Source organism: Zonotrichia albicollis, chromosome 12 (genome assembly GCF_047830755.1).
Source record: "Zonotrichia albicollis isolate bZonAlb1 chromosome 12, bZonAlb1.hap1, whole genome shotgun sequence".
Classification (NCBI taxonomy): Eukaryota; Metazoa; Chordata; class Aves; order Passeriformes; family Passerellidae; genus Zonotrichia; species Zonotrichia albicollis.
This window is the reverse complement of record NC_133830.1, coordinates 4,522,465-4,538,218: the sequence shown is the minus strand read 5'-3', so window position 1 is coordinate 4,538,218 and position 15,754 is coordinate 4,522,465. Positions and strand designations below refer to the sequence as shown.

General features: G+C 41.8%; 1 protein-coding gene across 9 annotated transcripts in view; it reads left to right on the top strand.

The window, feature by feature from the left end:
* Positions 1-15,754, top strand: part of MITF (melanocyte inducing transcription factor) — a 99,483-nt gene that overhangs the window by 71,121 nt on the left and 12,608 nt on the right. For 6 of the 9 annotated variants that reach the window (XM_074550378.1, XM_074550373.1, XM_074550375.1 and 3 more), the window contains 3 exons: positions 8,942-9,169; positions 10,299-10,382; positions 11,716-11,811. In XM_074550378.1, the coding sequence (XP_074406479.1) occupies positions 8,942-9,169; positions 10,299-10,382; positions 11,716-11,811 (408 nt within the window). Of the gene's footprint in view, positions 1-757; positions 1,588-8,941; positions 9,170-10,298; positions 10,383-11,715; positions 11,812-15,754 lie in introns of those variants that run through there. The other 3 variants (XM_074550376.1, XM_074550377.1, XM_074550380.1) reach the window with 2 other exon arrangements.

Sequence of the window (15,754 nt, the reverse complement as noted above, 5' to 3'; positions counted from 1 at the left end):
GATCTGGTGCCATCTTTACGTCTCTTGTGTTTCAGTGCTGAATGTTGAAGTTTTGTAAATAAATACTTCGGTAGCCCACAGGCAATATTCTGAACACCAATTCAATTCTTACAGGCTAATGCTGTGGATATGAAAGACATGTAAATCAATCTCTCTTCTTGCTTTGCCCCAAAATGCCAACAATTGCACTCCTCAATACTGGAAGTTATCTTGGCACAGGTGTGTGTCCATGTGCTACAGATTTGAGCAACCCTTCACAAACCTTATAGTGACAAATGAGACCAGGTTTAAGGGTAGCAAGTTCTAAGATTTATGAAAGCAACAGTTTGGGTGCTTTTCCCACTCTTACACTTTTTATTAATGGTCTGGGCAAAATAGCCAATTTTCAGTTAATTTTCACCTGTGAAAATCAGTATTGCATGGCACTTTAAGAGAAGATCATACAGGGGCAAAGCAGATTTACTGCATTAAAATTTTGAAGCTACTTGAATTTTATTTCTTAAGTCTGGACAAGCAAATAACCATTCTGCGCATGGATAGCTCTACATCACTAGGAGGTTGATAATAAGGACTTTCATTTAAAAGTCAGCATGTGCTGTCTCTCCTGCTGTTTTAAGCTTAGCTCTGGTTACTTTTTACCCAACATCTTTTATAAAACTTGTTTCAATTTTCACCATTATTCATTTTGTTCAAAAGATGCCATTATCTTTACCCAGTCCCATTTGCGTTCTTCACATTTGACAAATGAGTGATGGATGAGCAACCTGAGCAAAACCAGGTATGCAGAAAGATGTCAGTTCTCTCTTGTGAAAGCTGCATACTGAGCTGAGGGTAAACTCATGTTCCTCCTTTTTCATAGCAGAGTGCATGCTTTCTCAGGTTTGGGGCTCCAGAAATACACCCAGAATCTCCAAATCCTTTGCACATGTGAAGGTTGATGTGATTTAAGCAGCACTCTGTTCTGGGTAGAGGATGAGCGTTCTGCACCTCTTCCCTGCCATGGGAAATGGAGTGAAGTCATTGAAACGCCCATTTTTGCAGCTGTCTTACAGACACTGGAGACCTGGGGGCTCCCATGCTCTGTCCCTCAGGTCTGTCAGGGGTTACTGTGGGCTGGAGCAGTGCCAGGGTCAGTCACCCCTGGGAAATGTCACTGACCTGCCCAGGCTGCCAGGACGTGACTGCTGCTCCGAGCTGGCCTGGCCAGCACCGTGCTTGGCAGCCCCTCAAGGAAGATAAGGTTGGGCAAATTGTTTTACCCCTCTGATGTGACTCTTTTAAGCCAGTAGTGATCTGTGCTAGAGGGCTCTGGTAATTCTTGTGTTGGTGCTGCTTGGGCTGTAGCAGGGGTGGGGGATTATGCTCGGGCTGTGGAAGGCTTTGCAAGGGGAAGCTGGCAGAATAGGTGGCTCCAGACCATCTGCCTGAAGTGGTTTTGGGCTTCCAGGCTGCTGAAATGTCTGTAGTCCTGTGACTATGCTCCCTCTTGAATTCACATCTCCTTGCCAAGTCTTGCAAGAGATTTTGGAAGCAGCTTTATGTCTATCTTTGACAATTCCTGTGAGGAGGAGTCATCGGTGTCCTACTGTGAGTTATCTCAAACCCCTCTAGTGCTGATGCAAGTGCTCCCAGCTTTCTTCTGAGAGAGAAGGGTGGCAGAAGTGGACCTAAATATGTGGTGCATGAATTAAGCTTTTCACCGTGGTGGTACCATAACTCAAACTTGTGTGTCAGGTGTCGTTGTGTGGCTGCTGTTGTTGCCTGTGAAGTCAAAATATTTACCCTCTGAAGCACCTGGGGTAGGTAAAATCATTGCAAAATATTTGTGCCTGACATTTTATGGAGTCAGTTGCTTGTCTGTTCTTAAATGTTGCAGTGTTTTTTGGTATCTTCTCAGAAACCGTATAAAATAAAAATTTATGGCATGTATGTTGGGAACAGCTGAAATGTTGGTTTCTTAACAGAAAAGTAGCAGGACTTCAAAGGACCTAATTCTGATTGAAAGCCACACTTGTAGAATGGCAGCCAGCAGGCCACTAACTTGCAAATTACATCAGTTCCTATCTCCATGAGTACATGTAATTTCCTTAGATACCATTGTCATGTGCTTCTATAGCTAAAGCACAGTTTTTAAATACTAATCTACAAAAACTTTATTCTTGTTTGCTTCGTGGCTTTCCCTTGGATGAGAAGTCACATTACGCAGAGGAATTTTTGGTGATGGGCTAAACAATCCCTGGTTGTGTAAATGATGATAATTCTGTACAATGTGCCTTTTCTTTTCCATAACTCTGTGCTTGAAGATGAGTGTTGGATTCACTTACTTAGACTGCAATCATGATGGCAGATCTTAAATAACTTTCTCCTATCTGCTTTGGTTTTCAAGTTCCGAGGGATTTGGGGTGAATTAGGTAACCAGAGAGTTTTGTTTGCTGACTGATGGAGTTTCCTTGTGCTTGCTGTGTCCTAAGGTGAAATGATGGAATCAGCTCACCATGGTTGTCATTGCTCAGTCAGTACAAGTTACTTTGCATCTTTTTCTTACTCTTGGGCTTTCAGGTCAGTGTTGTTCTGGCCATTTTTCCTGGGTAGAAGGCTAAAAGAAAGGGGAGCAAATGTACTGGAGAAAATTTGGCATTAAGGGGAGAATGGCAGCTGGAGAAGTCACTGAAAAGGTTTATCTGTTACTAAATTCACAGTTGGCCCTATGGGGAATCACAACCCAGTGAACTTAATTTTGATGATGTTGTAAATGAGGTGACTGTTCCATCTTGGAGGACTGGGAAGGTCTCAGAAAGCAAGAGGACTGAACTTCTCATGTGAAGCTTCTTCAGGCCACTGACGTCTGTAGGGGGGGAAATGTGATGTTGTTTTTTAATGTTTGAATGCAGCATGTGAGGAGATGTCTTTGAGGATGAGTTAAACCATTGTCTGGCTGTTTGGATTGCTCCACGTTTCATGGTAGGAGGGCACTTCCTGGCATTGCAGTGAAACCCATGATCAATAATTAACGAACTTAATTGAGGGGGTTTTATGGTCTTTAAGATTCTCTGACTTAGTGACCAACCTATGGTGAATATAATTTTACAGATCAACAGAACCTTGAACCTCTACTGGAAAACTTAAGGAGAATAAATCACTCTTACTCTAAGTGGCACTAATTGATTATCTTTCTCAGATATCATTCTCCTATTTCTTTTCCCTAGCAACAAAGAACAGACAGTTATTGATACAGCTCCCTATTTTTATTCAAAGTCCTAGAAAATAGCTTGTTCCTGCTGTTGTTGGGTCTTTATACTTGGAAATGATGGGTTGAAGCAGCTTTGAAGCCCAGGACTAGCATGGTTAACAGGCACGGTTGTGCAGTGGACACAGCTGAAGCCTGGAGCCCTTGCAGAACACATCAGTGGATGTGGTTTTGTATCGTTTTTCTTTGGGTACCATTAATTTTTAAATGACACAGAATTTTAACCTTTCTTAAAAATCCCATGACATTTAGCTGTCTAGGCAACAAAAAGTTCTATTGAACTGAGAAAACTGCCCCAAAAGTATTTTACTTGTAATTGTAAACTGTAAGTCCTAAGGCAATTTGCTTGAAACAAATGGTCTTTTTAATTAAAAAAAAAGAAAAAAAAAGGTGGGGGGAGTGGGGTGGGGAGAAGAGTCTTCCTCCCCCTTGGTTCACTGTCCTCTGGCCATCTCTGGTATGTCCCTGCTTAAATAAAGCATTGAGTGCTTCAGCTCTGCTGTCACAGGAAGCTTTGGGGATGTTTTTGGTGAGAAAAATCTTCTGTGTGGTTTTGGAACAGGGATATGCTCCTTCCTTCCCAGCTCGTGGGGGCCACAACAGTGGGGCAGCCTGGAGCTGCTGGCATTGTCATGGCCTTGGGTCACTTGTGTTGCCCCAACAGAGGATTTTGGGCATCTTCAGCTTTGCTTTGAGCAGCAGTGCTTGGAGATGTGACGAGTAAGGTTATGTGATTTGAAGCAGTAACTGCAATGGGAAAAGCAATTCTTGGTGTTCCACCTTCAAGAAGTACTCTCAGCACAAGACCTGCTGGGTTTGTGCTTGCTTCCAGAATTCACCCATTGCAGAGAAATCAAACCTGTGCAAGGACAAATTCAGGAGAGCATAAATAACCCAGACCAACTCCCTGAGCCTGGTTACCTGATGTACCAGAGACTCAGAGCTTGAGCCTACAGTAATTAATTGACTCCCAGCTATGGCTGAACTTGATGGTCTTAGAGGTCTTTTCCATCCTAAATATTTCTGTGATTCTGTGACCTTGAAGCTTTCCTAGAGGACAAGTGGTAGTAATGCCACAGTTCATTAAATATTTTTATTCTAGTGTAAGTCCCGTTAGTTTTTATTGTTAGCCATTTAATTTCTGGATGACACTGTGCAAAACACATTTGCCAAGCCATTAGGCTGCCCTGGCCTGTGCCTGGCCAGGAGTGAGCTCTCCTGGGTGCCTCTCCAGAAGGAATTTGGTTACTGCAGCACTGTTCCAAGTTCTTGCCATCATTAGCAAGTCATTAGTAAATTTAAGTCTGAGTGATTCCCAGCAAGACTCGACAGAAGGAGCAAGTATCAGCAGTATTGTTTCAGTTGTTTGTGTTGGCTTCATGCAGAGGAACTACTTGAGCCATGTGCTTTGTGCTTAAGCACACAGCTATGCTTTTGTGTTTAAATTCCTGAGTCCTTGATCACTTAACAGGAAATATTTTTACTTTTGGAAACTGAAGGACGTGTGTGGGTCTGCTCAGAGGTTCTGTCATTTATGTGTAATGTAATGTGGATTCTGAAGAATGTCATCTGACATACACCTAAAATTCCCACTGATATGGTTTGTGTGTTTAAAGCTAGTGAAAATCATTGATTAAATGTTTGCTTGATTGATACCAGACCCAAGGACTGGGAAATCTGCTCTATTTATATGGATTATTACTGTTCTTTCCATGATGTGGAAGAAAATAGGCAGCTACTCAGATACTTGAACGGGATGTATGCGCTGGAATTGGCAGTCAGATTTCAAGATGAGTGAAGGTATGGGAAAGCGTTTCCCCTGCTCCAGATAATGTTGTTCTCCAGGGTATTCCAAAGTGTGACGGATGAGTGCTGAGTAATCAGCGTGGCCCCATCCAACCCTTTTCTAGCCCAGCTCAGCCTTGTAGGCCTGAGCTGGGTTACACCTGGGTGCAGTCAAGCTGGTTTCTTTCTAGTGCCTTTCTCTGTGCTTCATGTGAAGAAAAGAGATCATCCTCAGTGCCAGCATGGCAGAGCAGATGGAGCTTGAGTGGGTGACAGAGAGACTCAGTGCAGCAGTGCCTGATGCTGGGGCCAGCCCATGGAGAAGGGGAGATGCTGCTGAGCTGGCATTGAGGGCTCTTCTGGAACTGAACCACATTTGGGGCTCTGCTTCTGAGCAGTGTTCTACTCTTGTAGCCAAATTCTTGTGTTACTATGCTGGGATAAATTTATCTTTTTTGCCATCTTGTCTTAACTCATTTCTGAAGTTGTGCAGATGATAATAATAATTCTTACATTACTTCTTGTTTGTCAATACCAAAATGCCCAAAACCCAATGTTCTGTTCAATTGAATAACATTACAACAACACTTTGGTTGAGATTGCTGGAGATAGAGGGTTGGAGATCCAGATGATTTGGTTTCAAGTGGGTTTATTTTTCCTTTAATGTCCTTATTCAGTCACATTTCTTAGGAAGTGTATCCAAACCAATAATTTGTCATCTTGCACTTTGTATCTTATGAATTTGGACGAACAACAGGAACTATTCTTCACCCAAAATGCTAGAAGGGGCTGAGGACCAAAATTAGATCTTAATTCAAAGCTTTTATTCATGGTTTCAAGTTCAGGGTTGTGGAATTTCATTGTAGGGTTTCTGGGGGTTTTTTGCAGCTCTTTGCTCGTGGGATATTTTGTCAAAAAGGAAGAGTGCTTTATGGCTTATCTAAAGAGTGACTCTGGGGCATTTTGGGGAGTTTGCCCAAGAGGGCACATTTAGGTTGTCTTTGATGTAGAATCTGCAGAATAGGATGCTCTAGGCCAAAGACAAATTCTCAACAAACAGCATGGAGTCCATTAGGGTAATCCCCACCAGATTTCCATGATGGAACTCCTAAGGAAACTCAAGAGAGCAGCCAGTGACAAAACAGAGAATCAAAAATCTTCTTCATGTCATTTTGGAGCAACTTAATGGCAGAAAATGCAGTTCTCTGTGTTCTTTGGTTCGTTACTAGACTTGTGTGAGCTTGTGACACGTGAACTCAGAATTTACCTTCCCTGGCATGCCGAGAGCATCGCAGACCATTAAAACATTAATTATTAATTGAGAAACAAAATAAAATATTTTAATGTAGAATAGCACAACAAAATGACAGGGAGAGTATGTTCTTGTGAAATAAGTTTGTGTTTCACCAGCAAAAATCCTGCCAATTAGGCAGTGTGTGTCTCAAAACTTGACATGTAGTGGATTCAGTTAAATGTGTTGGTATATATTATAAATAATGTAGTATTTGATGATACAGGATTGAGATGTAGATTTTGGGTCTCTCCTGGGAGTGTGAAGGATGGACAAGTGATGGGTGCAGAGAGGAGAGACTGTTCCATCCTGGGATAGAGAACAGCAGAGATACCTGATGCCTGCAGAGGAAAAGGAATGTGCAGTCTCTGTCAGGCAGTTTGGTTTTAAAATAACATATTCAAAGATAAGTGTTACAAAAATCAATTGTTTACTGGCAACTTCATCTACTTGGAAGAGGAAAATTTAGTGAAAAATAGACTTACCTGGATAGTGTAACTCTTAGCACTGATGGTAGGAAAATTGATAATGCAGTTTGGGACTGACAGAGAAAGTGCTGCACTTATCACAGCACAGTGTTGTCTGTTGATACAAGTGCAACAAGCAAATTAAACATTGTAGAAATGCTACCTTAATGTGCTTCCCTGTGAGCTCAGACTTCAGAAAATAAGGCCATTTGGGCAGTTTTTGTGTGTTTGAGTACAGACTTCTTCAAGGAGCTGGATAGGAAGAAAAAGTAAGTTCTGGAAGGTGTAGGGACTGTGCCCAAGTGCAGATAAGTGCAGTTGGAACATGCATTAGCCCTTTGTCAGTCATTCCTGAATGGGAAAACTTCTTGCAACTCTAGATTGAGACAGAAGTAATGGCTTTGAAGCACCAGGGAAGCTGAGGATGGGGTTGAGCTTTTTCAGGTGCTTCACGTTCTGCTGCAGGTCCTGGGTTGTGCTGGGAAGCTGAGGACAGGACTGCAGAGCCCTGTGGGTTTATCTAGGGCACCCACTGCCAGGGAATATGTGTTAGACTCATAGGGCATTTATTCAGTTATTTCTTACTCTGTACTTAAAAACTTTTAACCTTACTGCTAAAGAAAACTACCATTGTGTGTTAGTAGGACTGGAACGAAAGCTGAATGGCGAATTAGCCTTGAGCGAACTGTCAATCTGACTTTGATAGCCCATCACTTTAAAAGGTCCTTTTATGTTTATGAAAAAGCATGACATCAAAGCCGGGGGAAAAAAAATACCAATACTTAGAGCTTAACTTAAACTTGCATAACTTCCAAGAGGAGGCCTTGTGTGAACTGTTTGTTTGTCCACTTGCATGGCTAATTAGCGTAGGTTACTAAAAGTCTGAGCAGTGGCCATCAAGTTTCTTCTGCTCTTCTGGGGTTTGTTGTGCTTCCATATGTGGATCCCTCAAACTGGAGTAGCATAGACAGAGGATATTGCAGTCGCTTCTCTTGCAACCTCTAGGTAGCATGCTGGAAATGCTTGAGTATAACCATTATCAGGTGAGTTGTTATTGGAGACTTATTTTAAAACCTGTTGCTAAGAAGGTGTACAGGAAACCCTTTTCCTCTGGTGTCTTGGGTGCTTTATTTAATTTCTTTCATTCCAATAAGTGGGGGTCGCTAGTAACAGCAAAAGTCACTTTAATAGAATTATTTTAAAGCAAGATAAGTTCTCAATGTTTTGTCATATTTTGAATTGATTTCTAGCTTCTGATAATAACTTAAATGATCAATGAAAGGCGACAAAGAGTTTCCAGGATATGGTGGAAAATTTTAATAAGAAATCAAAATGGCCTTTCTTCTCTTGTTTATTTAGAGTGTGCAACAGTTGTTCAGTATGAGGATTTTCATATTTTGTATGTAAAAAATTCCTAAGTGCTGAGAAGCTTATCTTAAATACAGAAATAGCTGTTGCTGACGACAGTGATTGATCTGAAATGAAACACTTCTTTTCTTGCATCTTATTTGCATGATGTGTTTATAAACAGGCTGTCTTATTTGTATATGATTTAGGCTGTGTATCTGAGGTATAAATAACCTGTAGGCAGAAAAAGGTGTCTTTGTTTCTTCTTTTATTTTAACCTAGGTATTGATTTTAAAAAACCCCAAACATTCAAAACCTAAACAACCAATAATAGACCTTTTATATCTCTGTTATTTGATAGTGGATTAAGGATAGCAATCCATACTTCTTGATTTTAATTGTTAGCTACTAACAAGTAAAATGAGTCCTGCAGTACAAGTCATTTCTCCATGTTTTAGTGAAAACTAAATGTCACATAGCTGAAGGTCTGAACTAAGAACTGACTGTTCTGGAGTGTCTGTATCAACTGAAAACCCAAGTGTTGGTCTTAAGTGAGAAATCTCATGTTGTAGAAAAATAGCTGGAACTTTTTGGTGTACTGATAGTAAGTAAGTCAGCTGTTGAAAGGCCAAATCATAAAGTGATTTCTTGCCACCAAATGCGAGTTAGTGAAGCACTGTGGACTTCCTTGGAGCTGTAGAGGTTTGTCATTATGTCACAAATCTATAGCTGAGATCCACAGCACCTGCAGTGATGTTGTAAAAAAATAAAACCCTTTTATCCTTTTCAAATTGTGTCGTACAGGTGCAGACTCACCTTGAGAATCCAACCAAGTACCACATTCAGCAGGCCCAGCGGCAGCAGGTAAAGCAGTACCTCTCTACCACTCTAGCAAATAAACATGCCAACCAAGCCCTGAGCTTGCCATGTCCAAACCAGCCTGGGGATCATGTCATGCCACCTGGGACGGGGAGCAGCGCACCCAACAGCCCCATGGCTATGCTCACCCTCAACTCCAACTGTGAGAAAGAGGTAAGAGCTCTCCTGGTCGTGTTTTTGTTAACACAGAGCTGTCATCTGCTTTAATCAAGTTGTTTTAAAACCATACTTGCTCACTGTTAAGATGTTCTGTTTATCTTTTTCTGTTCGTCGTGAAAATGTAAATGTTCGTCATGAAATTGTGACTGCTACCTCTGTGTCTGCCTGATTAATAGATATTTTTGGCAAAAAGCCCATATCCCTCCAGCTTCCTCTCATTTGAACCATTTTAGCTAGTTTATACTTATTAAAACTACTTTTCTTGTTCCCCACCCCGTTGCTTGATGCACACAGAGAATAATTGACCTTTGGAGAATACAAAGCAGCTTTGTAAGCTGTAGCTTTCTGGAATAATGTTATTTATGGCTTGTTCGTCTAGAAAGTGCAAAGAGCATAGCAAAAATAACTGAAAAAACACAAAGCTATTTTGAGATATTTTAGGTATTTTTATGGTAAAATTTGAGCAAGTCTCCTGCATAGCTGGAAGGCCAGATTATCCCAGCTAATATGCCCTAAAATGTCACTGATTGCTGTTCCAGTGCTGCAGATATAGGACTTCAACAGCCTATGTCTAGAAGTCCTTTGCAACCATGTCTTAATCTTTATTGGCAAAAACTGAATTAGATGTTACATGTGTGCTCAGGATCTAAAGGAAACTAGTTGGGAAGATATTAACCAATATAAGAATAATGTCAGAATTTTTGTAGCATGAAAAGTAGGAGGCAATTGTAGAGTTCCTCTTGTCCTCTCATCCCCCCTTCAAGCTTTTGTGCCAGATTTTTAGTACAGATGCATTCCATGAGCAAAATGTTACACAGCTTGGAGAAATAGTTATTACAGAACATATTTTGTACATGCAAGGGTAATACTTGTGCTCCATAGTTTTGAAAGAAATGAAAATGAGATATTTCCATCCTATTGTCCCAGCTGTACCCAGACACTTTTTTCTTGAGGATATTTACAGCTTCACTTTGCTGTGTCATCGGGGACATGTGTGCATGACACTATTTCATTCGTGCTCTTTTTGGGACTGAGACTGTGCCATGAACTCAGATCCATGCTTTGCTTTTTCTTCTTCTTCTTTTTTTTTTCTTTTTTTTTTTTTTTCTTTTTATATCTGCAGGGATTTTATAAATTTGAAGAGCAAAGCAGGGTTGAGAGTGAGTGCCCGGCTCTGAATACACACTCACGAGCATCATGCATGCAGGTACTGGATGACACAGGAGGTGGAGCACAGGTCCCCTTTCTAATGAGCATGTTTCTTTCATGTTATGTTGAAAAATAAACTTACCCCACAGTGTCTTTAAGAAGTTGAATATATGATATATTTACGATACAATACAGCAATGTTGTTTATTAGCGTTGATGTCAAAAGCACATGAAGATACCTGGAAAAGACTCATGCTGTTCTAGCACAGTAATGCCATAGCAGAAGAACACATCAACCATTGAAGGTCTTGCATCAGGAAATCTTTTCTAACTGGGTTTTACAAGACTGCATGGATGTGGTTTTGCCCTGATAGTCTCTAAGTCCACATTTCTATGCAGATCACACTTGTGCTTTAAAAAATTATATGAGAAGGCTTTAATCTATCCGTGGTAATTCATCCTCAGTAATCACCCTTTTATATTTTCATTCTTTTTCTTAAAACTGAGGGGTTTTTATTTCTTACCAGAATCAGTAACAAGACTTTGGGTATGGGCTGTAACTGTTAGTTCCTTTCTTGCCCTCACTTCCAGTCAGTGTAATTTGTTGTGATCACACTTTCTGGAGCTGATAAAAAAATCCCATGTACTGCTACTTTTACCATCACCATTATGCATTGATATTGTAGATCTCTGTCATTTAAGCTCTGTTTTTATAGTGAGCAAAAAGGAATTAGTCCTGTTCTGAAATAGTCAATCCTGCAGGACAGTTTGGAGCACATGTGTGGGTGCTGTGAAGGGCTGTTTCCTCCTGCCTGTGCAGGAGCTTATGGAGGCACCTTCCAGCCCAACCACTGAAAGAAGGTGTTTTGTGCCACCTAAAATCAGCTCTGAGCTGGGAGGGTGTGTGAGGGACGTGAATCTAATGGATTCTGGTGTCAGGGGCCAGCATTCATGTCCTTCACACACCTGGGAGGATATGTGAGGGACATGATGGATTCTGCTGTTGGGGGCCAGCGGCAAATCTCTGCTCCCTCTCCTTTCCTGCAGATGTCCAGGGCTTGGTTTTCTGCCTGGGCCCGGGTTTTTTTCCCATTTTATGGAGGGGAAGCAGCAGTGGGGAGAGGGAGTGGTGTCCTTTGAGTCATTTATTCCACAGTTTCCTCCTCCACTGCCCAGGAGGAGCTGTGTGTCCGTGGGCAGGAGGTGCAGGGGAGCTGCTGGTGGGAGGAGGGGGCTGGACCATGAATCCTCAGCTGAGTGTCCTGCCTGGACAGGACAGCAGGAGTCACAGCTGAGGGATGGCCCAGCGGCACAGGCTCCTCTGAAGGGCTTGGTCAGCCCCCTGCGTCCCTGTGATTCTGATAACCGTCCTGTTTCTCTTTGTGCTACAGATGGATGATGTGATTGATGACATCATTAGCTTGGAGTCCAGTTACAATGAAGAAATCCTCGGCTTGGTGGACCCAGCCCTGCAAATGGCAAACACGGTACAATGGGCCTTTCCTTCTGGTTTCCTTGTTAAGTCTAACTGGTTTTCCTTGAGAGGAGGCAAAACTGCAGCAGAACTTTTCTTCCTTGCAATTAAGTAGTTATTGCATTGTTCTACAGAGAATAATTAGATTTCCTTTGAAGAGTTTAAGGTGATAGAGTTGCAATGAAAAACGTGAATTTAAAAATACAAGCTGGAGTCAGGTCGAGAGAATACAAAGGACAGTTTTGCTTTTCTGATTCCCAAGTCAGTGGTGAGAGTATTGCAATAGAGGAGTAAACTGTGCTACCAGGAGTAGCTCATTGATATTGAAGATTGTCATGGACTTTATACTTGGCTTCAGAAAAGAAGGAACTTCTGGCATCCCAGGTTCCTGAATGTTGTCATATTCAAGTAAGAAATTGTCTGCTCTGTGTTAGCATCCCTGTCCAGAGACACTTTCTGTTATCTCTAACATCACAGCTTTATCTCTGCCTGATTTCAGCTGGGGACAAGTCCCCAGCTGGATGTCAGCAAAGATGTTACAGAATTTAGCAGGAGGAAAAAAAATTAAAAAAGCAATCTTCCAAACAAACAAAAGGGAAGGAAGAAAGAAGGGTGAAAACTGAACAAGGCAGGGGATGTGAGAAACTTGTGATAAAAGCCAAGAACACAGAGGTGCAGAAAGCGCTGAGGGAAAGCACAGGTGTCCTCCAAGTGGCTCTTTTGGTTTGGTTCACATTGCTTTGAGAATTAATATAATCATACTTCTGGCATAATCTGATTTTGATCTTCTGTGGAGGGTAGCTCCAGTGAATTTTTTGCCTTAGGCTTAAGTGCTGTTAGATCTGGCTGAGTAGATGTCTGCCGGTGCTGGCGTCTGCTTCTGTTTCATCTGCTGCCAGAATTTACAGCTTACCGCAGAGCATTGATTTTGTGGCATGGGTTTGCATTTGCTGACAGTAGCTGTCTGATGTCATGTTAACCTGGTGCTGTGCTCCCACAGATCCCCAGAGCCCTCTCAGAGCAGGGTGGATGACGCAGGCAGCGTCCCACCACCCTCCCCTTCTGAATGGTGCCCTTTGAGCGCACAGGGAGAGAGCTGCGCGGTCCTGCTGCGGAGAATAAATCTGCCTTTAATCTAAGATGGCTTGCAAAGTGCAGCTGTCCTGGAATTTGAGAGAAAACCTCAAGAAGCTGACAAAAGATAACTTTCAAAAAGTTAATCTGTTTTTCAATTTTTTTTTTTTTTTTTTTTTTTCCCCATGGAGGGATGAAGTTCTTCTTGAGTCCTTTATCTGAAGTTCCATTGGATTGTGACACATTAATTCAGAAGGGGCTTGGATATCTTTATGCTTTTCTCATTTCACAGGGACCTCAGAGTGGTTCTTTGCTTCCAGGCAGGGATAGAAGGATACTCTGCACTTTTTTGGTGCAAGGAGCCCCTGTAGTCAATGTTTTGGGCAGTCTGCATCCCTCCTGTGCTTTGCTGTGCTTGCTGCATGGCAAGAAGCCTTGTAAAGACTGCCTGATCCACATTTACTGTGGAATTTCAGACTCTGTGTGGTGAAGTCTGAAAAATAAGGATATGAAACAGGGAAATTAGGACTTCTTTACTGATAAGTTTAAATAACTGGAGGGAAAAAAGCATATTTCATCTCTGAATCGGCCTAGTACCAATCCTGAAGAGATAAAAATTGAACCATGTTTCTCAACAATTGGTTTAGGGAAAAAAAACAAAGCCAGACACTTTTGTTTTGGAACAGGACTTAGCTCTTAAAACATGCAACATTTTATTAATAAGGAATTATTGCCTGCAGACTGAGCTAGATTGAGGTAGGAGAAATCAAGAGAGGAAATGGGGAAATGGTCTCTAAAGAGACACAGGCTATAAATAGCTGTGCTGAGTCTGTGACAAAGGCAGTTGTTGTTCCATAACCAACAAAGAACAAAAGGACCAGTTTGTTACAGTTGGTAACAGTACTTAATTGATAAGCAAAATCAGAGATTTCTGTGCAGGGCAAGCTAAGGGAGTTCCCAAGTACCTTGAATTGAAAATGGCCCATTGCAGTCAACTGCTTGTGAGAGTGGAATAATATCTGTGGTGGAAAGTATCGCAAAATAGTAACTAGGTTAAAGAGGTTTTCTGTCTAGGTATCACCTGCTAATTGAATTACTGAGTACTGTGTAAAGTGCTCTTGTGGAGATAACAGTTAATTCATCCAGCTAATCAACTCCAGCCAGAGGCTGGCGTGGAAAGCTCTGTGGATAGATGCAGCTCCGCTTCTAAATGTGGCTTTCTTCTGGAATTTAAACTCCACAGGAGAGTTTTGTAGCAGGGGCTGATGCTTGTAGGTCAGGGAACATCACAATCCATTGTGGGCTGCACGAGCTGGGGTGCAGAGCCCATCCAGGGTGTGCTGGTACCTTAGAAACAGCCTTGTTGATCACACAGCTGATGTCTCAGTGATTTTAGAATGTGGGTGCTTGTTTTGTTGGAGTAGTGGAGGAGAAATGAAAGCCTCAGACTCCCATGAATGTACACTATGATGAATCTGCAGTCATAATTACCATATTTCAAATTTCTGTTATATAAAAGCCATTATTAGGGGAAAAAAAAAAGAAGCAGATGCAAAGTGATGGGAAGATTTTAATTTATTTTACTTGGTGTTTGTGCAATTTGTGATGTCAGGACCTTGAAATACAAAATCTCCCAAGTGAAAGCATTTTCAACCATGCTGTTTCAATGAAGATAACATGCTAAACCTGGCATAAGCCACCCTTCCTTCATTTACTTTTTCGAAGAGTAAAGGTGGATGATCTGGCTGGTGCTGCATTTAAATTCCTTCTTAGCCAGAAATAGCTAAGAAAGCTGTAAGGAAAACCATATTTAGGTTGGAAACATGCTAGGTTTTGAAGAAGACAGGGAAGGAGCCTCCTTAGCTCCAGAAAATTCCATGTCTTTCTCAAGTTTGAGACTCCAGCATCCCTATGAAATGGCTGTGGAAGTTTTGACATTTTCCCATCTTGTACTTGAGGATGGTGGTGAAAGGCTCGACTGTCTTGGAGCCAAAATGTTTGCCATCAATGTGTATTTTTTCCCAGTTTCTTCAAATAAGAAACAATTGAAATAAATGCCCAGGTGTCACTGTAGTGGGCACATAATAAATTCCTTTTGGGCTTTTTTTGCCCCATTTAAGTCCAGTGGCTGCTTTTGTGTGCTCACCACACTGCTGTCTTGTGCATCTCAAACCAATGCCCTCAGCACAGGGGTCCTGCCCTTTCCCAGTTCCCTAAACCCTGCACCAATGATTATTTGGTTTACCTTAGTCAACTGATTTTATTCCTCTGGGAGCTGTTGTAAAATTGTGAACTGAGGATGTGCCTCAATTTTAACTTATCTTTAGCTGCGGGTATTTTATGTGAGATGGCCAAGAGTGTTGCATGCACTTTATGTTTTTTGGAAAGGAATTAGTGTAAGTTAGTCCCAGAGATGTGACCTGCAGCCATCCTGGAGAAAAGGCCTCTCAGGACTCATACTGAGCATGGACTGTGTGTAGGAAAACGTTACAAGTGAAGCTTTGACCTGTGGGGTTTGGATGCTGGAGAAAGTGGTCAAAGAAAGGAGCTGATCAGTCTCTTTGCTCATGGATCACTGATTTAAGTGGAGATTGTTGGCATCTCCCTGCCCCTAATGTGAATTTCTCTGATAAGCATTCCTGTGCACAGCTTTAGCAGCCACGCACGTGTGCACGCTCAGCAGTTGCTGCCTGTCTTCTCTGTCCCCCTTTGTGATCATTGCTCACACTGGTCCTGTTTATTGACATGGAAATCTGGTGTTTGACTCCTTTGGGGAAAAAAAATCAATCACAAACTGTTGTAGCAATCAGGGTCCATGTTGCAGTAAGGAAAGCAGCTCGGTGTTCTCCACATTTCATTGCAACCTGGCTGCTTTACTCAGG